A 22,925-nucleotide genomic window follows, 5' to 3' on the forward strand; every position below is an offset into this window, starting at 1 on the left:
AGCTCCCTCAGAGTTACGCATTTGCTTTTTTCTCTCGCAGTCCGGTTGCTCTCGGGTTACTGCAGCCGGCCCTTGCTTTGGAGGCGAGAGGTATAATATGCAAAACTGGATCCTGGATCCGGATGATGGGAGCTGAAACCTCACACGCGCGCGCGCATAAACGCTCCAGCAATGGTCTAGATTTGTGGGTGACTGGGATGCACGACCCAAAGGGCACCTCTCCCCCACCCCAGGTAAATATAGGATGCCATGTCTTCCGGGTCGAGCCCTATTGCGCTCTTTCTTTCAAGGCGCCCTTTCCTCTCGCTTGGACACGGATAGCGGAACGACCATCCAGGGGTCCGGCTCCCAGCATTAGGCTTAGGACCAGCTCCAAGTTTTAGAGGTCCCTTGGGCAAGACATCATGCGTGGGCCCCCTCCCTCAGTGAGTCCACCTTCTCGCCACCATGGTCACCAGCTGCAGTTGCTTCTCCTCCTCTTCCTCCTCCTCGCTCCCACTCGCTTGTTGGGCAGGCAGGGAGCCAGGAGGCTGCGGCATCTCCCGCTCCTCCTCCTCCCCACCACCGTTGCCTGGGCCAGAGCGAGAGGCAGGGGAACAAGCGGGTTGCAAGGGGGGAGAGGGGGAGCAACTCCAGGGGGCTCTTGTCAGTGGGCCGCTGCTGGGGTGTGGGCCCTTGGCAGGTGCCTGAACATGCCAACCCTTGGTGCTGGCCCTAAGCAGAGCATCCCTGATACCTCTGCAGCATCAGCAAGCACTCTGCCTCCCCTCCAAGCCTGGCCACCTAACAGAGCAAGGGGGCCCCCTAAGCACCAGCACGGGCTCGAATCCTCTCATCTGACCCTGCCAGCCCCGATAAAAGTCCTGACGTTGGGTCAGCCCCTCCGTCTGGGCCAGGGAGAGAGGCAGGGGAACAGGCAGGTTGCAATGGGGAAGAGGAAGAGGAGCAAGTCCGGGGGCTCTGGTCAGGGGGCTCCTGCAGGCGCCCCACCATGCCTACCCATGACGTCGGCCCTCAGCACGTCAAGTCAGCCTGCCTCGAGTGGCAGATTTGGAGTCTCATGAAAGAGCGCCAAACTGCAAACTCCTTTCACCATTATGGAGCAGGATATATTCTGCCATACAGATTTTTAGTCCTGATCTCCTCCCCCCCCCCCGCCCCGCCCTGCCTTCAGAGCTCAAGGGTGGCATACACGGCTCTCCTCCACCCGGGCATGTCCTCACAGCAAGCCTGTGAGGTAGGTTCGGTTGAGAGGCAGGGCCACATTTGAGCTTCGTTCACGAGTCGAACGCCGCCACGCACCCCCTGGTCTTATGCCCAACGTTCTGGCCCCGCCTTCTGTGGACCAGTGCCCTCCAGATGAGCTGGAGGATGCTCAGAGTTGCAGTCCAGCACATCTGGAGGACTCCAGGGTGGGGAAAGCTGTTCTAGCCACTATACCTTACAGTCTCTGTGACTCTAAGATGTTTGGGGTCAGAACCTCTGGCCTTCTGCTTTTTCAGACTTCACATTTGCCACATTCCCTCCTGGTTGGATTTGCCCCCGCCTGAGCACCAGTTAGGCAGAGAACCCTGTGCTGGTTTCAGTGGTAGTTGTTAAGCCGTGTCTGGATCCTTCGGCCCGGTTTTGGGATATTATGCAGGCACCCTCTTCTCTCTCTCAAACCCCTCCCCGCGCGTACTGCACAGTTTAGGGCAGTGGCGGGCAACTTTGGGCAGGGACCACTTTTGACCCATGGCAAAAATAAGTTGGCCATTTGCCATCAACCTGCCATAGATCCATAAAAAGCACAACTTTAGCTTGAAAACAAATTTTCCTTTAAAAGGACAAACGTAGTCAGGGGGCCGCAGCAGAGAAAGGGGGGGCGTTTGTGGCCCCTGTGTTGACCAGCCCTGGTTTAGGGTTTCCTCTTCCTTTCAGTGAGTGCAGGGATATTTATCTCTCTCCTTGAACCTGGGAACTAAGCACCTGGCTAATTCCTTTCCCTTTTTGTCCAGTGTTTCATGTAAGAGACATCCCACAGAGAACCCTGCATCCTCTCCTATATAGGCCTAGAGGCACAGTTTAAATACTGGGAGGGGTTAAAGTTGGCTTGGCTTTCTTGCCCCTTGTATTCCCCCCCCCCCCCCGCCGCCTTATTTCCCGTTTCCGGAAGACTATGGTGGGAGTTATGGCTTAGCTAAAACCAGGGGAAGGTAAGAGATGTGGCTTGTGGATCTTATTATGGGGTCCCCTACTTGCTAAGCACTAAAAAGATTTGGGGGCCAGGCCCATAGGACAAAAATCTGCATAAAATTTGCATATGCTAATTTCTAAAGTATGCTAATTTAGCAAAAATTACTAGGATTTCTTTATCTTTCACAGGAGGCAAATGCAGCCACTTCCTTTCTCATCCAAATCACCCCAAATAACATAAATTCTTCACTTAACCCCAGATCATCCCAAATCGGTAGTTCCTCTTTAGTTACGTTTAATTTGCGATCTCTCACTGTCCTTTTCCCCACTTCTCCCCCCACCACACTTGTCTCCCTCTCTCTCTCTCTTTCCTTCCTGGAGGAAAATTCCCCCCACCTCAAGCAATTAAGCTTTGAAGAAAAGCTTCCATTAACATTAATGGAAGTTTTATTTCTAAGCTTAATTGCCATGTGGCAGGAGGATTTGGGGTGGGGGTTGTTGCAGTGGAGGGGGGAGGATTAACCCTTCTCTCCCCAGCTGCAGTCCCCCTTGAAAATTGTCCCCTGCATGGTAATTAAGCTAAGAATTCCATTGGCATCATTGGTCACTCGGGGGCCTGGGAAGCAGATTCGGGAGCCCTGGGAAGCAGATTCGGCGGCTAGGGCACCTTTCCTGCCATAATTCGGGTACTGCATAGAGGTAATGGGGGGAAAGACCAAGGTAATGGGGGGAAAGACCAAGGTAATACACGGCCCTCACTTCTGTTCCCATTTGAAAGCTGCTGTGTGACTACCTGGCCCATGCTGCAGCCAGGGAGAGTTGCCGTTCTCTCTCTGCTTCCTTTGGGGGCATTCTCCATTTGCTGGCATTGATGGCTGTCCATATGGCCAGACAGAGTCAGAAATACAATGCCAATCCCACAACTTTGACAGTAGGCTCTCTTGATGGAAAGTCCCGCTCTGGACTAGAGGTCTATATAGTTCGATTCAGAATTCACATTCCTGGCCCACCAGACTATGGGTTGGTCAAGTGTGGATATACAGTGAGCTCAAGTGTCTCCTCCTCCTCCTCCACCCCCCAGCTGTGGAGGAGAACCGTGTATTCCCCCACCATGTCGGTTTTTAAGCATTCCCTATGGGTCAGGATTGCAAACCAGGCTGTGTGTTCACACAATTATTTCCACCCACGCCCCATGCAAGGTGACTTCAGGCTAAGATAGATGTGCGTGTCTGCCACATTCATGTATGTCAGAGGTGGGGAACCCCTTTCACCCCACGGGCCAAATTTGGCTTCGGAGAATCTCTTGGGGGGGGGGGGGGCTATTGTTTGCTGGTGGTAGGAGCTGTGAACCTTTTAGAACGGGGGAAAACTGCACAAAAGCCAGGAAAGCACTAAATGATTGCTGGGTGGGGGAAGCGGGGTATGGCCAAGGGAAGGGGATGTCACCATTTGGGAAACCCAGAAGGCCAGATTTTGCCCCCAGGAGGGCTGGATTTATCCCCCGGCCTGGGGTTCCCCACTCCTGATGTCTGTGTGTTGTTTTTACTTTATTCATTTAGATCCAGCCTTTCATGATAAAATCTTGCCAAGGGGTCTTAGGCTACGCATAATGACAGGAATAACAACAACAACAAGAAGAGCATAGACTACATCAGCAAAAAAAGGAAAAGAAAAACAGAATCTAAGAGCGTAAAGATAGTAAGACCCTCTCACAAAAAGCCTTGCAGGACCGCAGATCTGTTGTTTGCTCTTGCTCGGAGCTGTCCGCCTGGAACTAGGGTCTTTAACAGGGTGCCTGTAGATACCAGTGTGCCCACAGAAACCTCTCCTGATGCCCGCCAGGCTCCCTGCCCCTCCTGATTTTAATTTTCTTTCTTAAAATACATTAACTGGAAAGCTGGCATGCTGCCAAGCGAAGTTCTGCCCTCCAGCACCACTGTCATTTGGGTTCAACAGAGTCGTTTTGTGTTTTGGAGCTTGGGCCCCACCTCAGATTTTGGTTCTTTTGCCAAGTTATTTTTTCTTTTAGTCTCGCCAGTTTGCCTTCTTGGTAATGGGCGTTTTGTGACTGGCGATGTCCACCATGGCAGCCATTTTATGAATGCCCCTCCCTGTGGCAGCCATTTCATGAGGGCACTCATGTCACTCCCTCAGAATTCCAAATGTGACCCCCCAAAAGTTGGAGACCCCTGATCTGGAAGCAGCCCAAGTACTGCACAGGGAGTCGTGTGCAACCACAATCTCGCTGTGTTTTTTTCCGGTCTACCCTTCCAGATTTTAGGGCGACGCCGGAACTCCCGTGTGAGTAGGCCCCTAGGAAGTGACTGCTACTATCACCTTGAGTGGGAAATGATTGTGTGAACTCCATGATGCCTTCCCAGCGGCCCACACTAGAATGGAAAAGCATCCTAATGATGATGTATCGATTGATCACGCCCTCTCTTCTTAGTGCATGCTAATCCCCTCATTGTGCTTGCTTTGTTTCCCATCTCCATAGAAAGGGGCTGAAGCAAGCATGTCCCCCTGCCCCATCCTCTTAAACCCGTTGCCCACAGATCACCTTTCGGTCCCATTGCAGGATCACAACCTCATTCCTAGCTTTGACCATTTTATCCTCTATGTAGACAGTGGTCAGTTTGGAACTGGAGACACTCATCCTGACAATCCCCCTAGGCATGCCCCCAGGGAGAGTCCAACATTGCAGGAAGCTGTGTTGATCCATATCCACAAAGCAGTTCTAGCAGCTTTCATCTCCATCAGGAGCAGCTCTTTGGTCAAGCAAATGAGTCTGAATTGCCCATTTAGGACCAAGCCACCCCCAAATACTTTGCATAACAATATATTGTTGTCGAGAAAATTCATGCCCCTCCCCATCGCCCCAGCTACTGTGAGGGTTGCAGCTAAACTCAGAAAAAAACAGGGGAGTCTGAGGGGGCTGGCAGATGATATCAGTGTCCCTGCTGATAAGGAAGGTGTCAGGGCTTCGTCCCTGTGAGCCCTGGTGACGCTACGCCATCGCAGAGATACTCGCCATTCAAAGCAAGTTGCTTTCCTGACTCGTTGGTTCCTTCCTACCTTGCTTTATTCCCCCCCCCGCCCCCACTCCTAACTTCTGAATCTCTTGTCCTTCACGTTGCTGCTGCTTTGTCCACTAACCTCTTTGCTTTGTTCTGTCTTTTTTTTTTCTGTAATTTTGCTCAGTGTGAGGGAGATGTGAGTATTACCTGTGTTAACAGTGCTGTGACTTTTGACCTGAAATGCTTCTCACTGTCCCTTTCCCATTCAGAAATGCAATTTTATTATTTTTTTAAGATTTCTTTTTGCTCGGCAGGGACTCTCCTGGGAGAGTGAACTTGAATGTGGGAATGGGGTGTGTTTTGGAGGGAGGGGGGGCCTACTTCCACTGGAAACAGTTGGCTGGCTGTCTACTGTGCATCCACCGTTTCCATCCACGTAGTCTCTTGGAAGCATTACTCAAGAGGTAGCGTTTGGAGGAGGGTGTGGCATGCAGAGCTGTGTGTATACCTGGGACGGTACAAAGAAGTTGCGGAATTTGGCTTTTTTAAAAAGTCACATTTCTAGCCCTTAATGCAGGGGTGCAGAACCTCAACGTGAGTTCCCAATCGGGCCCTCCGGGGTTCTCCAAATGGCCACTCCCCTGTCCCATAGTCCCACCCCCTTTCCCCCTGATCACCAATTGTTGGGTAGTTTCCTGGCTTTTGCCTGTTTTTCCCCCCCATTCCGAAAGGCTGAAATGCATCTGCTACAGCTTCGTTACTGGCAGGAAGAAGCTTTAAGCTAGACCATGCTGGTATTTTTGGAATCTTGGCCCCGCCCACCACTGGAACGCGGCGCCTGAGAACTTCCCCGAAATTTAATCTGGCCCCCAGGCTGAAAAACGTTCCGCACCCCTGCCTTAACGGGTGCAAAGCTATGTTTGAAACAGTGTGTGTGACATCTCAGGCGTTGACCGATCAAATGGCCGGGGCTGGGCTTTGCATCCTGTGTAGTTCCTTCCCTTTCCCCATAACCAAATGAAGAAGCATAAATGATGCAACGCGAGTGGAATCGTGTATATTTGCATGAGTGATGCAGCTTGAAGAATCTGAATAAACTTCAGTAAGGATCGTTGAGAAAGTTCGGTAGGTAGATAAATAGATAGGTTGATGGATTTAAAGTGTTAGAGTATTCACAGCCATGGTGAAAAGGGGTGTGAGGGGATGTGTAGCATTGGAAAGATGAGGCTATGGATCTGCTAGAAATAATGGGGTTTCATCGGGGATCAAGGGTCAAACGTTTGGCAGAGGCATAACTGAACATTTGCAGCGCTCTCCTGCCTCACCTTGTCCCCTACAACTCTGCTCGTTCCTCCCTGAATCCTGACAGCGTAGCGCAAAGGAAACATTCTCCCTCTCTCCAGTGTTGCCCCTTGATCGCTGCTTGCCCATGAGGGCTGCTGGCACAAAATCAATCGCCAGTTTTGCCAGACCAGTCTGAGAGGGTATCTTGGCAAGACTGCATCCCGCAGCCACGAGGCATAAAGGAGGTGGTTAAAAAAAAAAGTCTGGCTAAATAAAGTCGAAGCACAGATTCCTGCTCCAAAAGAAGGTATTCTTTCTCTCCCTCCCTCAGGTCTCCTAACAGTGGTTTAGGTTTCCCAGTTCATACTGTTTCAGAACATCTTACTAGGTGCTCGTAGCTGTCTCTACAGGCTTGTCTGCATGGGGCTTTTATCCTGCGACCAAGATTGGTTACTCATGGAAGTTTGCAGGTCCTTTACATGGCGTTGTCAGCCTCCAGGGCCTCTTCTGTCCTTTCTGAACTTTATCCCATTTTTTTTTTTACGATCAGGGATAATGAGCTATTTAAATATTGCTAGTTGAATTTCTTGTGAAAAGAGGAAGTTGCACTTTAACTTCCAGTATAGCTTCCAGTAGATGGTGCTGTGGTATAGCAGCTATACCACAGCACCATCTACTGACTGTATAAGGAAGCATATAGAACTTGCAGATAAAGGAACTCCCCATGGGGAAAAAAGCAGAATTGCGTGGAAAGGGCTGATCTTAATCATGCAAAGAATCCGGAAGCAGAAGCCCTGGTAAAGTTGTGGGATAAAAAGCCTTTGTGCAGAGAAGCTCTAGGCCTTACCTGAATTTGAGCTCCAAAGTTGAAGAGCTTCTTTCTCCCATAAGAATGTGCGGTATGTTTTTTTTTTTTTCCTTGTTGAGGGTTATATATTCAATCCACATGGCTGTGCGTGTATCCTGTGCAAAAGCCCAGAATGGGAGTGCTGGATTTAACATCCAATAAGCAAGTTTCTAGCCCCTGTTGCTGTGCAGGCTCAAGAATATGCTGGCAGTGTTGGATGAAATTTGAGGTGCTTCCAGATAGACACCTCCTAGCACTAATGCTCAAAAGGCATCGCCCAGCTATACCATCTCTTCTTTCCTTAACGGATTTCTTTTTCCGGTAAGAGAAAGGACAGAAGGAGCAATGGGAAAACACGGGGGGGGTTACGGGTGGAAGACGCCAACATCTGGGCCCTCCATAAAATTTCCTGAGCCCGGCAGAGTGATGGCATGATAAAAGTCTTGTCTGGAAGCACCCAGGGACGGTGCTGCTTTGCCCATCCTCTGGGTGCAGCAGGGAAAAAAATATGCCTATTTGGTGCTTCTTTGCTTTTTCTAATTTTTTAAATAATTTTTTATTGTCAAATGTCGATGAAACAAAAAAAGGAAAAAGGAAGAAAAATGTAGCTACGTAGCTCTGAATATATCAGTTTCAATGCATGCATATGCAATGCCCAGTTTGATATATGTTTACAGTCAGTGTAGTGGTGATTGAAGGGCAGATGCTAATCATGACACTGCCAACAGCCACTCACCCCAACCACACCCAAATAAAGCCCCGAATTGCAGGCAGCTAGTTTGATCCAGATTAGCAAACCAGTTCTCGCCTTTTTCATCTCCCCGGAGCAGGTCTTTCTCAAAGCGAATAGGCCTTAATTGCCCATTCAAGTCTGAGCCACCCCAAAACACTTTCTATTATAGGGAGGAACAATATGTACTTGCTGGGAGAATTCATTTTCCCCCAACTACTGTGAGGGTTGCAGCCAAGCTCAGAAGGAACAGGGAAGTCTGAGGGAGCTGGCAGACAACGGCACTGTCCCTGCTAAGAAAAAGTGCCGGTGCTTCGTCCTTGAGAGCCCTGCCTCCATTACGCCGCTGTTACGGCATTTGGCTTCCCTTTTTTCTGGAGCAGCTTCTTGGAGGAACTACTCTTTCTTGTGATAAACCTCTGTTGCTCCGGTCCATAACAGCAAGAAGCTACTGCCCAGACATTGCCCTTAAGACGAGCTGCGTATATTCCGAAAGTTTGTCACAGCTCGGGCAGAATTTGGCATTCACTGTTGTGGGTCTTAAAGTTTCTAGCCCTCAGCGTTGCCGAACGTTGTGGGTCTGCGCAAGAGCCAGCGTTAGACTGAGACAATGAAAACTGTAGGAATGGGGCTTGTATTGGCCAAGGCTGGAACTTAAATCCTTGTACAGCTAGTTTTTCATGGTTTGCTACTCCATATCCACTTCCATCTCTGGTCATCTAATTCCTATTTCCACGCCATTCCATTTCCCTCTCTTTATTTGCATATATCACGGGTGCAGAACCTCCAGACCGAGGGCCAAATCTAGCCCTCTGGAATTCCCCAGGCAGCCACACCCCCTTTCCTGGTAATGCCGACTTTCCCCAACCAGTAGTTTGGCGGTTTCCTGGCTTTTGTGCAGTTTCCCCCCATTCTAACGGGTTGAAATGCCTCTCTCCATCGTTGCTGGCAGTAACAACTTGAAGCTAAAATATGCTGGTATTTTTTGCCCTGCCCCTTTTGCATTTGGCCCCACCCACCACTGGAATGCAGCCCTCCAGCTGAAAGAGGTTCAACACCCCTGATATATATATACATATTCTCTTACCTACAATTCCTCCAAGGAGCTTTAGGTGATGTTCAGAGTCCTCACCCACATTTATCTACCTGGCAACCCTGTGAGATAGGTTGGGGCGGGGGGATTTGAGCTGAGGTCACCTCCATCTACCCACGACAACTCAGTAGTGCATTTCATGCCTTCACCCCTCTCCAGATGTGGCTTTTGGGCACAGAAGAAATCACGCACAGCCAAGGCATCCTATGCAGACTTCTGCATTTGCTTCTGATAAGAGAACACGGGTTTTACCTTGGTGCACCAGCCTGTCCAGGTAGCATCGCTCACTGGTTAGAGCTGTCCATGCAGGAGGGAATCTTGACCGCATGTGTTGTGGTGCTGATGGTGTGTGTGTTTAAAAACTGCTTTAAAAGCGGGTGGTAATCTTTAGTTGCCAAGATCTTGGGGAAAGAGACGGCCAGCCGGATGAACAGAGGGCCCACTTGCTTCCGATTTCTTTATGCTTCCCTCGATGTGAGCTGTAGGGAAACTTCTAAGCTCCCTACAGGAAGTGTTTGTCCATCCCCCAGTCCCTGTAGGCCTCAGTCCTTCATCGATACCCCTTCTGCATGATCTGTACGTGAAATTCTATTCCCCCTCCGTAGGCTGTGCCTGACTTTAACGAGACTAGACCGCGTAATTACATTCTCTCCGCCAGCGCATCAGCGGTAAGATCAACTCCTTCATCCTAGACATCTGCGCTTCAGCCTTTCTCTCTCTCTCTCTCCCCCTCTCTCTCTCTCTCCCCCCTCTCTCTCCCCCTCGCCTTCCTTGCTGTCTCTTTTTCTTTATCATCTTGGACCAAGCACTAATGCTGTTTTCAACATTTTAACGGGATGCTCGCTCTTCAGAACCAAATTCCTACCCAGCTGTAGGTGGGCCTCATAGGCGGGGGTGCTGAGTAGCAGTATGAGCTGCAGGTTAGGCAAGCGTCACTTCCCCAGCCAGCCGCCCTCTAGAAATATGGGTCTCCAGCGTGGTGCCCCCAGGCACCACTCTCGCTGCCCACAGGGCTGCCTGTCCCGCCTGACTTCAATTTAATTTCTTAAGCATTTTAGGGCGCAATCCTATCGAACGTGGAGGCGACCGCCGATCCAATGCAGGGTAGGAGAAGCACGGAGGGGATCGTCCCCTCCGTGCTTCAGCCGCCCTGTATTCGCAGCTAGACAGCTGCCCTGTCTAGCCGCTGGAAGGTGTGCCGGGGGGGGGAATGCTAGCCAACACATAGGAAACACAACGGCATTTCCGCCCACTCCAGCCTGCCCCTGGGAACACCCCGTTTCCGCCGCTCCGTGCTCCTCTTCCGCGTGCAGAGCATGGGGCTGTCCCGCGCTGCCTACGAGGCAGCACGGGAGGGTGGAGGTCAGTTCTCAGGGAACCGATCTATCCTATGGCCATCTAGCTGCCAACTAGCGGCCATAGGATTGCACCCTTAGTCTGCAGTCCTATGCATGTTTAGATAGCAAGAAAAGTCCCTGCTGGTTGGGGAATGCTGGGAGTTGTAGAATTGTTGGCTGTCTAAACACGCATAGGGTTGTGCCTTTAAGTGTGTTTTTTTAATTGGGAGGCTGGCATGCCGAAAGCCGAGTGCCGTCCAGCACCGTCTTTCCAAAAGGTGGTTTTGTGTGTTGGAGCTCAGACCCCTGCCTCCGGCTTCGGTGCTTAGGCAAGTGACTTTTCTTTTAGCCTCACCGCTTTGCCTTCTGGGAAATGAGTGTTCTGTGACTGGCCATGCCCACCATGGCAGCCATTTTGTGACTGGGCAAGCACCACCCCATGGCAGCCATTTTGTGAGAGCTCCCACAACACTCCTTCAAAATTCCAAATGCACCCACTGACCCCAAAAGGTCGGGACCCCTGCTTTGGATGTGTGGGACAACAGCAAGTCCCAGCATCCTGGCTGGGGATGCTTGGAGCTGTTGCCTTAGGAAACTGTCTTCCATGGTACCTCCTTCTCGTCTTTTCCCCTTGAGGCCAGCCACAAGCAAAGCTGGGACCCTGGAAAAGAGGGCAAAGGGGGTCTGGAGCTCCAGCCCCCCCAGGGGGTGATCAGGCAAAACAAACTGCTGTTGTCCCAGCAACAGACTGCAGCTTGGCAACAGAGGAATTGAGTTGAGAGTTACTGGCGAGGGGGAGGGGTGTCTTTTGGTTGGGATCCCTTTTGAATTTAATTTTTAATTTAATATCTGACTGACTTAAGACACACACACACACACACCCCTACCTCTTAAAAACACTTCCAGGGTCCCTGCCTGTCGGGTTAATTTTGCCTGGAGATAAAGTGCCGTCCAGAAGCAGCTTTTCTAATGGTTCGTCATCTCTTGGCTCACTTGGGCAAGCAGCACAGTCTCTTCCTCCTCTGTGAAAAACCGAAGGCGAGGTGGGCGGCAATGAACGCCGGCCGGCCGTTGGCTCTCTAGGACAGGGGTGGGAAGTGGAGGCTGCTTGCTCCGACATCAGCGGGGCGGTGAACCCGCTCTGGGTTTCAGTCGGAACGAGTCGGAGTTCTAAAGGAGCTCTCCAGGGAGCACCTTGGAGAGCTCCTTTAGAGCTCCGGCTCCTTCCGACTGAAAGCTGGAGTAGATTCACCGCCCCACTGACATTGGAGCCACCAGCCTCCACTGGGGGGTGGGCCGCATGTCGCCACATACACCCCATGGCCTTTTTTGCAGCCTCCCAGCCCATCCCCAAATTTGCAGCAAAAAGCATTGCAGGTGTTTCCTTGTCTTCAAGAAAACAAGCTGTGGTTTGCTGCCGAAATTCAGTGGGGCAGGGTACCCCCGGATGGGTTCCAGGTGAGGGATGCCGCTCCCTGGGCCCCCGGGCATTGCCTACCCCAGTCTAGAAGAACCGTGGCTGATGACTTTGCACTTGTCCCTTCTGGTGCTTCCAAGCGAGGCTTTTATTACGTGGTCGCCCTGCCTCCTTCACAGGGCTTTCCCTGGGGTGGCTGCATGTGTCTCTTCCACTTGTACCCCCCCCCCCCATGTTTCTCCCACGGCTTCTCCCGTCGTTTTTCCCCGAGGCAGGAATTCTGCAACAGAGGGGAATTTGGCATAGCTCGGCTGCAGCCTTTGCCAACTTGGTGCCCCCCAGATGTTTTGGACGCTGCTCCCCAGTGCTTCTTTGGCCCAGGCTGGCAGGGCCGAGGGCCAGGGTGCCTGGGAGCTGTAGTCCAAAGTACCTGGAGGGCGCTGGGATGGGGACAGGCTGCTGTGCCATGTCTTTGGGAAGCACTGGGAGCCCTCGGTCTGGAAGCCCCCCGCCTCGTCTTCCCCCTCCCCGCTGCCCCCTCCACTTGCAAGCCTCCTTCGAAGGGCAAAGATGTGCAGGGGGGGCAGGAGAAGGCAAAGGCCCCTCCCACCCACCCTTCCCTGCCTCTCACGCTGCATCGGGTGCATCTGAACTCGCTGCTCTGTGCTTCTGCCTGCCCCGGCCGCACGGCCCGCACCGTTCTCTCGTTAAAATGTTGAAAACGCTGTGCCTCGCACCCCGGGTTGCGGGTGGAACGGCGCTGATGCCCTTCTGGGCAGCCTGGCAGGAGGGGGAAGGCTTGCTATTATTTTACTTATTATTGTGTTGTTATTTTAATAATCATTTATTATTATACTAATTATCTTTTATTTTTAACTTTCTGTTTTAACTTTTTGTTTTTGTTTCAGCTTTAATTTTTATTATTGATTTATTGTTTTATACCACCCAATAGTTGAAGCTTTCTGGGTGGGTCACAACGATTACAATATCTCTCTTGCCGAGAGGCTCTTCGGTAGGCCAACGCGGCTGTTGCGTTATACGTGGCCTGCGGAACCCCGTTGGAGGGGATTCCACAGACGGGCATCGCTGCCGGCTTCACCGGGAACCTCTCTGGACCCCTCCCACAGCAGCGTTGGCACCGCATGCAGCCCGCTGCGCCTCTGCCGCCGCGTCCCGGTCGACCGCGGGCGCAGAAACCAACCCTCCGGTCAGGCATTTCTTTCCCAGAGCGGCATTTCTGGCCCAGGTGGGCAGCCCTTTGCTCCTGCAGTGGGTGGAGAAGGTGAGATTCGTCATGGGGGGAAGGGGTGAGGCAGCTTTTCCTCTGAACAGGAAGACAAGACATGGGGTTGCATCCGACGTGAGCCCTGCTTCGAGCAGATCCATGGCAATGCGCGGGACTCCGGTTAGACTACCATTGGATGCCACCCGTGGGGCCCAACTCTTGCTCCTTCCTTTTCTTTCTGTTTGTATTCCCCCTTCCCTTTCCCCAGGAAGCTCCCCACCCCATTGCCCTCACAACAACAGCCCCACAGGGCGGGTTGGGCCAAGAGCGGCCCAGGATCCCCAGCGAGCGTCATGGCTAAGGGTGGATTTGAGCCAGGGTCCCCGTGACCCTTGCCGTGCACCTCTTACCGCCGCGCCACGCTGGGTGTGGTCGGCAAACAGCCCCGGGTGCTGCAGATCAGGGCGGCCTTCCCGTGAGATGCAGCTATGGCCTGGGGCAGGCGAACCGCCATCCAGGCTTGGCGAAGGGGCGGAGGTGAGAGCAGTGCCTGGCCCTCCTCTCCTGCTACCTCGGTAAGGCTCTCAGTGCCGGCTCCAGGTTTCGGAGGGGCCTTGGGCACTACACCCTCAAGCCCCCCCCCCCCCCCGGTGAGTCAAGCAGCTCTTTCTCCTCCTCCTCCTTTCTCATCTTTGCTGCCACTTCTTCACCTGACAGGCAGAGAGCTGGTGAACAAGGAGGCCGCGGCATCCCCCGCTCTTCCTCACAACCCCCATTGTCTGGGCCAAGGCGAGTGGTAGGCGGTCGAGCAGGGTGACACGGGGAGAGGAGGAGTGACTCCGGGGGCTCTTGCCAGTGAGCCCCCGCTGGGGGGTGGGCCCAGGCATGTGCTCGGCCATGCCTACCCCTGCCGCCAGCCCTGAAGCCGCTTCCAGGGCGGTGGTATCAGGACCACGGTGCAGACTGGGCAAGTCACTCTTCCTCCTCTACCTCTTTCTGCGGTTTGCCCGGCTGGCGTTGGTTGCCCCATCCCGTTGGAGGCTGACGGTGTTAATCGAAGCACTCTGGGACTCGACTCCGCTTGAGGGGAGATGCAGGAGGCCCTGGAAAAGCAGGGAAGCGCTTTGAGCTCGGAGGCTTTTGGGGCACCCTAGGCGGGGTGCTAAGACTGCATTGCCCCGTTAAAGCGCTCTCCGGAACATTCCGCAAAGGTGCGGAGGGCTCTGGGAGATGTTCTTGGCTTACACAGGGAGTCAGTGGTGCAGCCAGGCAAGCTTAGATGCTGGGATGAGTGGCACTAACCGGCGGCGGTTTAGCCCGCCGTGTCGTGCGCTCCACAACTGAAGTAACACAACAAACGTGTCTCTTCTTCCCCCTCTCCGTCGCCCTCCCATGCTTTAAAACCGCTTCCATGGGCCTGATAAGTTAGAACAAAGCAAAACTGTTTGCCAACCCTGTTAAAAGTAGAGATCCTCTGAGCATGTGCAGTTTTGCAAGTTAACCTCAGTTTAATCAGGGCACCACCCATGACCCCAGGAATAAAATGGAGTTTGCTTCTGCCGTCGTGCTGAAAACACATTGGCTTGGGAAGAAAACGGCATTTTGCTGAAGAAAAGGATAATTTCTCCCGTTTGGGGATGTGCCTAGTTCTGGGGTCTCCAGTGTGGTCCCCATGGGCATCAGTGTGCCCAGAGACACCTCTCTTGGGGCTCGCTGGACTCCCTACCCCTCCTGATTTTTAGTTCCCACCTCCCCATGATACTAAGAACAGCTGCATGAAATCTGGTTTGAAGCAGCTTCTCTCTTTACAGATAGGGTGGTCCCCAAAATTTATTTATTTATTTATTTATTTGACAGTATTTTTATCCCACTCCTCAGCCCAGTCAATAAAACAAGATATACACCACTCCCTGAGAGGTGAAAGGTGTCTTGTCTCCAGATTCTTCACAAGTGCAGCGTGGAGGAATTGTTTATTTGCTTATTTATTTATTTATTTACAGTGTTTTTACCGCACTCTTCAGCCAAAAAAGGCTCCCACAACTGCTTAGAAAGATTAATAATAATAAGACAGTCCTTCCCTTCAGGCTTACAATCTGAAAGATGCGACACAAAAGGAAAAGGGATTGGGAGGGAAGAGGGGAAAAAAACAGTCAGGAGGCTGCTTTCCCGCGTAGTTCAATCGCCGCTAAAACAGCCTTGTAAATTGGAAATCCCCTTCCGGATTTCCGTTGTCTGTTTCTTCCCCCCTCACCCCCACCCCAGACTAGAATCCCTGTCTCGTAACCATGTGACCCCTCCCCATGAAATCAGTATCCCTTATTGGCACCCGTCCCGTGTTGGGAGCGGGCTGGAAGAGCGTGTCTGCTGTGGGAAAGAAATGCCGAGACCTCTGTGGAAAGCTTTGATCCCCCTCCTGCTGCTGCCTGTGCTTGCACGTGTCGCGTACGGTCTGCCGCGTCTTGTGTTCGGTTCCATCCCACTGAGCCAGATCCCAGGAGAGACGAGCAGACGGCCTCGCTGTACCCCAGACTGTCCTGGGTTCGGGGGGGGGGGGGTTGCTCCCGCTTACCTGCAGAAGGATTCTTCCTCTGTGTAGCCGTCATAGTTCCGGTAGGCGGCCCTGAAGGTCTTGATCGATTTGATTGGTGCCCACCTGTCTACCAAGAAAACTGGCGCTCAAGGCAGCTTACAGTCGTAACTTTAACAGTTTAATAAAACAGCAATAAATAGATTACTAAGTTTACTCAATTACTAAATAATAAATAAAACAGTACTGAAGCAAATGCATTAAAGCACAACTACAAATGCAGCAGCAGAATGAAAACGGCATCCGACCGGACATGCCTGCTTCTGTGCCAAAGGTAAGGGGGTAAAGTGTCTGAGCAGGGAGACGAGAAGGCTCTGGTCAGATCTCTACTTTTCTGTGTGAACAAGTAGGCAGTAGATCTTCAGCGCCGGTCCCAAGTTGTGGAGGGCCCTTGGGTAGGCGCCCCTCAGTGCCCCCCCCCCCCGTGCGTCTGCCTTCTCAGCTCCTCCAGCCCTTTCCCATCCTTGCTGCGCTCGCTCGCTCAGCAGGCAGGGAGCCGGGCGTCTCCTGCTCCTCCTCCTCCTCGCCAGCGCCGTTGCCTGGGCCAGAGCGAGAGGCAGGGGAACCAGGGGATTGCAGCGGGGAAGAGGAGGAGGAGCCTGTCCAGGGACTCCTGTCAGCTGGGGAGAGGGACCTCGGCAGGTGCCCAACCAGGCCTCCCTTTGGTGCCGGCCCTGCACTCCTTGTCCTCCGTGCTCCCATCTCTGTTAGGAACATACAGAGCTGCACTAGGAACATTGGAGGAGCCCTGCTGGGCCAGAGACCAGCGTTCTGTTCGCACAGTGGCCAACCAGGTGCTCCAGCAGAGTAGAACCACGGACTGGGAAATGGCAGGGGAGCAGACTTCGGCTGAACGTGAGGAGAAACGTCCTAGCAGCGAGGGCCATCCAGCAGGGGAACAGACTCCCTCAGGAGGTGGTGGGTTCCCCTTCTGGGGGTGTTTCAGCAGAGGCTGGGCAGCCACCCGCCAGGGAAGCCGTAACTGCACCCTGCAGCGCAGAGCCTGCCTTGCGCAGGGGTTGGATAGATGATCTTCAAGACCCCTTTCGTGGCTGCGATTCTGCAGAACCCACAAGTTGGATGGGAGTGCAGTAGCTCCCTCCTGCTCGTGTCCCCCAGCAACTGGCATACAGAGGCACCCTGCTTCCAGTACTGGAGGTAATATATAGCTGAAGTGATTAGTAGCCATTGATACTTCTTCACACAGTGCAGAGTTAAACTAGGGAGCTCGGTACCAGAGGACGTAGCGATGGCCACCACTTTGGATGGCTTTAAAAGGGCACATTCCCGGAGAAGGCTACCAATGGCTACTAGTCCCGATGGCTCTGTGCTGCCTCCAGTACCAGAGGCAGTGAGCCTTATGTGCACCAGTGGCTGGGGAACATGGGCGGGAGGGCGCTGTTGCGCTCATGCCCTGCTTGTGGGTCCCTGGTCGACAGCTGGTTGGCCACCGTGGGAACAGAGTGCTGGGCTGGATGGACCCTGGCTCTGCTCTTCTGAGGTTCTTCTTGTGAATTTGTCTAACCCCCTTTTAAGCCATTCAGATTGGTGGCCATCACTCCATCTGGTGGCAGCCAGTTCCATAGCTTAACTCTGCGCTGTGTGTAAGTGACACCTCCCTTTGATGTGTCCTGGATCTCCCACCACTCTGCTTCATGGGGTGGCCCCTTGGGTTCTCGTGTGATGGGAGAGGGAGGGAGACGTCTCCGCTGCATTGCCTTATATCGAGTCAGGCCGCTACCCTGTTTAGCCCGCTGTTATCGACACTCGCAACACCCGCTATAGAATGCTGCCAGCCAGTGCTGACGACACCGAGTTAGATGAGCCGGGCGTCCGGCTCGGCGTGAGACAGCTTCCGATGTTCCTTAGTTAGTTAGTCATTCGTTATATATGTAATCCGCCCGATGACCAGTGTTCACTGGGCGGATTACAAAAAGGGAAAAGAATAAAATACAATGCAGATGTTTAAAAGACGAATGTGCAATGCAAAGCTACAAACAGCACAGGGATATATATTAATAGCCCTGTCTGTCTGTCTGTCTGTCTGTCTGTCTGTCTGTCTACCTACCTATAAAGCTACAAACAGCACAGGGATATATATTAATAGGTCGGTCGGTCTGTCTGTCTGTCTGTCTGTCTGTCTGTCTGTCTGTCTGTCTGTCTGTCTGTCTGTCTGTCTACCTACCTACCTACCTATAAAGCTACAAACAGCACAGGGATATATATTAATAGCCCTATCTATCTGTCTATCTGTCTATCTGTCTACCTACCTATAAAGCTACAAACAGCACAGGGATATATATTAATAGCCCTGTCTGTCTGTCTGTCTGTCTGTCTATCTACCTACCTACCTACCTACCTACCTACCTATAAAGCTACAAACAGCACAGGGATATATATTAATAGCCCTATCTATCTATCTATCTATCTATCTATCTATCTATCTATCTATCTATCTACCTACCTACCTACCTACCTACCTACCTATAAAGCTACAAACAGCACAGGGATATATATTAATAGCCCTATCTATCTATCTATCTATCTATCTATCTATCTATCTATCTATCTATCTACCTACCTACCTACCTACCTACCTACCTACCTACCTACCAAGCTACAAACAGCACAGGGATATATATTAATAGCCCTGTCTGTCTGTCTGTCTGTCTGTCTATCTATCTTCTACCTATATTTATTAGATTTGTATATCGCCCAAGTGGCAAATGTCCTTGGGTCGGTTTACAGTCCTAAATTGCAGCAACAACAACAACAGGAAAAATAACCATAAATAAATAAAAATACAGCAATACAAGTATAAAGTAATAATTAAGCATTAAAAACATTTAAGAAGTACTAAAAACATTGATGAGCCAGCAGAACAATTAATGAAGCCACAGATCAAAAGTTAAACCCCTGCTTAAGGAGGAAAGCCTTAACCTGCCGTCTCCATCTATACAATGATGATGCCAGGAGGATGGCGGTTCCATAGATCACGGGGCCACTGCAGAGAAGGCTCTTCCCGGTAGCCACCTGTTGCCCTGCACGGGAGGCACCACCCAGAGAAGTCTCTCAAATGCCCGGGAGAAAAGGCAGGCCGTTGCCTGGCACCAAGAAGATAATATTTTTTCAAATCTTGATAAAATAAAAATCAGGTGGGTCAGGGAGCTAGGAAGGCGCCAAGAGAAGTCTGCACAGGTACCATGTTGGAGACGCCAGAGGCCTGGGTGCATCTTGCAGTCCTGGGGACTTGAGGTTCAGCGGGGGATGGATCTGGGTTTCCCAACTAGGGCCACCCGTCTGGGAAAGCCTCCGCCGTCTGCCGTCCCTGCTGGGGGACGGGCCCACCCTTCCTGGCGTGGCCCTGACGGCGTTCCGTGACGTGTCTCCGCCGGCGGCGGCTGCGTCGTTGTGGAATGTTGCTCTTTCGATGTCTTCCGACGCTGACCTCCTCCTCTCCTGTTTGCTCTGTGGCCCCACAGCTTTGGAGTGACGAGGTGGAAAAAGTAAGTACTGCCAATATTGGGGCTCTCCGATGCCTTTTCTAGACATATCCATGCTGAGGGTGTGGAGGGGGCTTGATGTGGGATGAGAGACCAAAGATGCTCTTTGTCCTTGTTTTTGGCAAAACTTGGGTGTAGGCCATGGGAGGGAGCCCAGTGTGGCCTGCAGAGGTTCCCCCTCGGGCCCACGGAGCCTTCATGAATCCCCCGCCCCCGGAGGAATCCCCCACTGCTACGTTGTAAGACGATCCGTGAGACTGTAGGCACACCAAAGGGCTGCCCTCTTATCTCAAATAGACTGGGGACGTGAACATCAGAAGGGCCCTGCTGAATCAGATCCAACGGTCACTTTCGTGTTTCCCACAGTGCTTAGGCCAACACCCCTGGAAAGCCACGCAGGGCATGAGCACGGTAGCCCCCTCCCGCTCCTGTTCTCTAACATCTGGCATTCAGAGGCTTCTTATCTCTCTGATCCTGGAGGTTGCATCTAGACATCGGGGCTAGTAGCCAGTGGATACCCTTCTCTTCCATGCGTTTGTCTAATCCCCTTTGAAAGCCATCTACATCGGTGGCCGTTGCTGCATCAGGTGGCAGGGAGTTCCACAGTTTTAACTCTTGGCTGTGTGACGGAGAACTTCTTTGTGTCCGTCCTGAATCTCCTGCCCACCAGTTTTCACGGGATAATCCCGAGTTCAAGTGTCACGGGGGAGAGTGAAAGAGAACATCTCCCTGCTTGCTTCTTTTGCACCATGCAAAGTTTTCTAGACCTCTCTCGCAGCTCGGTTGTCTCTTTGCTCAACCAGAACCCCCAAATCCTTTAGCCTTTTCTCATATGGGAGTTGCTCCAGCCCCCTGAAACCTTTGGCTGCCCATCTCTGCCCTTTTCCTACTTTGACGATGGGCTTTTGAAATGCAGTGACCAGAACTGTACACGGGGTTCCCACGTGTGGCCAAGCCATACAACACCCTCCCCCAACCTGGCTGGCTGATGGGAGTTGTAATCCAACAGATCTAGGGGGCACCAGGTTTGGTGAGGGTTTCCCAGCAAGATGCAACCTGTCTGGGGACACTGTCTCTCTGGGCAATAGGGGGCTTCAGACCTGTTTGCCCTTCCGTGGTGACTTTTGGGAGAGCCGCCCTTCAGAGTACACGCGTGCTCCAGGGGCACGATCCCAGAGCTGCTCCGAGCCTTGCCATACATTAGCCCCCTTCCTAAGATGCATGTGTGTGGTGTTCCTTTTCATGTAGCTTTAAACACAGGTGGGATGGCTGCTTAACATGTCTGTACAATGTGTTGCATGCAAACATGTAATTTATGTGTGTTACACCTGCGTGTGCCGTTGGTACACACACCAGAGGTCCGAGACTTGGCCGTGTTTTGCCATCATATAACATGTAAAACAGTCCTGACATACAAGAAAGAACCGCAACCCCACCCCACCCAAAAAAGTTGGCCATGTTGACCATAAGAAAAAAATCTGAAATCTAGTGTAGTACCTTAGTTAGGTCAACTGAAAGATCACAACTGCATAATGTTTGTGATCTTTTGGATGACCTAATAGAGGTATTACACTCCTATGGATTTTGGAAGGGTGTCTCTTACAAGCAATGCCATTGCAGGATGGAGGAGACCCCCTGCCCGGGATGCTCATGTTAAGGTTGAAACTGCCACACCCTACCACACATTAATTGGCTACCATCCGCCCAGTCAAAGAGCTTCAGTTGATACATACGTTGTAAACACCACGAGGAGACTTTTCTCCATCTCCCCTGCCCCTCCAGCCCCAGGAAAGCAAAACACACACACACACACACACACCCCAAATGAGGAAAGAGAAGCAAAGAGAAGCTGGTAAGTCCCTTATCTGCAGCAGGATCCAGCTTTGAGATCTGGGGCACCACAGCAAAGATCCAGGGCCTGGGCCCTAGTAGGCCCTTCCTCCCAACATCACTGCACCCAACTTTGGGGGGACCCTCAAATGGAATCCCAAATACTTGGGCGTTCACACATGGAAAATCCCCTGTAACTATGGGAAATTTTCCAAGCTCTAAACTCTCGAAGAGGAAAACACAGAAAAATTCACACATACACATCCAGGTTCACGCTGGATCAGCTGCCCTGACGGGTGTGGACTTCCCGCTCCCGCCTTCCCCGTGCAGAAGGGAGATCCCAAGATTGCAGGGTGCGGGGGAGGACTAGGTTCCAGATACTAAACCATCCGCCATTTCCACGAGCCGGTGTGAGAGGAGCAGGTTCTGAAGAGCCAAGGGCGAGAGCTAGGGGCCTCCTACAGCGGCAAGAGCCCCGCGCCCAGCTTTCGGGAGCGCAGAGCAGGGCCTGTTTTCCCGAGCACGACGAGCATGCAGGCGCTGTAGGGAAGCGGAGCCCTCTGGGCTGCCTCCCAGTCTGGCGCGCTCCGGGAGGCTGAACGAGGCGGCAGGGGGAGGCTGGGGGCTCCGATGTCAGTGGGGTGGTGCGTCCGCTCCGGGCTTCAGTCAGAACGCTAGAGGAGCTCTCCGAGGTGCGGGAGCCTTCGAATTTTGATTGAAACCAGAGTGGATTCACAAACACCGCCGCTGACATCGGAGCCACCAGCCTCCGCCGGTTCCTGCTGTGCCCCAGCGTAGCATTGTTCTGGAGCATTGTGGGAAGTCGTAAATATTTCCTGGCCTTGCCCGTTGCGGGGGGATGTTTTTTTTTAAGGCAGTGCAGGCGTCAGCAAGGATGCGCTGGTTTCCAGCATGGTGCCCTCGGACGCCTCCCGTGGTGCCCCCAGGCTCCACGCCCCTCTGGGGTCTCACTTCGTTCCTTGCGCCTGGCAGGGAGGCGGGCGTGCTGCAAAGCCAAGCGCCGCCTCCCGCGCCGGCTTTATTTGGATCCCACAGAGCGGTTTTTCGTTTCGGAGCTCGGGCCTTGGACGTTGGTGTTCCTGGGCAAGTGACTTTTCTTTGAGTCTCCCCGGGTTGGTTTCTGGGAAATCGTGGCTGCCATTTTAGGGGTGGGCAAGCCCCACCCTGTGGCAGCCATTTTGTGAGAGCACCCACGCCACTCTCAAAACCCCAGATGTGCTTGCCGACCGCAAATGGTGCACGGCTCCTGCCCCAGGGAGCTTTCTGGTGCGTGGCCTACCGTGCTTCAGCTTTGCTGGGCAGAGCATCCCCCCAAATGCAGGCGCTTGGAGTATGAGGCCAGATGGGGTGGGGCGGGTGCCAAAATAGCCATGACTCCTCCATTCAGGCGGGGGGGTGTAATTCCTAGGCTGCGTTTCTAGCTTGTCCCAGGCTTGGGGCCTTGGCCCTTGCTCCCAGAAGCCTCCATGCCAGCACCCACTCTCTCTTCCCTCCCGTCCTGTTCCCCTTCCTGTCGTCGTCATTGTCTTCCAGGCAGAGCATGAGCTCCGGCTGGCTCAGACAGAATTCGACCGGCAAGCGGAAGTGACTCGCCTCCTCCTGGAAGGGATCAGTAGCACACACGTGAGTCGCCCCGGGAAAGAAGAGTGGCTTCCTTGGAGAGGAGGGGAGAGGGGGAAGGAAAGGGGAACAAGGAAAGCAAAGGAAGGGAAAGGTGTGACTGGAGAGCATGGAGTGGCTGCAGCCATTTGGGGGACTTCTGAGCAGTGAACAGAAACAAATGCTGAGGGCCTCTTTATTTTCCTTGTTCCACGCTAGCGGACAGACCTGGCTTGGCACAGGTCGGAAAAGCCCTTAGC

General features: G+C 52.6%; 1 protein-coding gene across 3 annotated transcripts in view; it reads left to right on the forward strand.

Annotated features, from left to right (window-relative positions):
* Positions 1 to 22,925, forward strand: part of SH3GLB2 (SH3 domain containing GRB2 like, endophilin B2) — a 68,628-nt gene that overhangs the window by 39,055 nt on the left and 6,648 nt on the right. The window contains exons 6-8 of one of the 3 annotated variants that reach the window (XM_084820678.1): positions 9,752 to 9,814; positions 19,195 to 19,218; positions 22,600 to 22,689. In XM_084820678.1, coding sequence (XP_084676804.1) covers positions 9,752 to 9,814; positions 19,195 to 19,218; positions 22,600 to 22,689 — 177 coding nt within the window. The remainder of the gene's footprint in view (positions 1 to 9,751; positions 9,815 to 19,194; positions 19,219 to 22,599; positions 22,690 to 22,925) is intronic. The other 2 variants (XM_084820679.1, XM_084820680.1) reach the window with 2 other exon arrangements.

The sequence above is a fragment of the Heloderma suspectum genome, chromosome 14, assembly GCF_057233095.1.
Source record: "Heloderma suspectum isolate Gila_16-S chromosome 14, 16-S_ref, whole genome shotgun sequence".
Taxonomy (NCBI): domain Eukaryota; kingdom Metazoa; phylum Chordata; class Lepidosauria; order Squamata; family Helodermatidae; genus Heloderma; species Heloderma suspectum.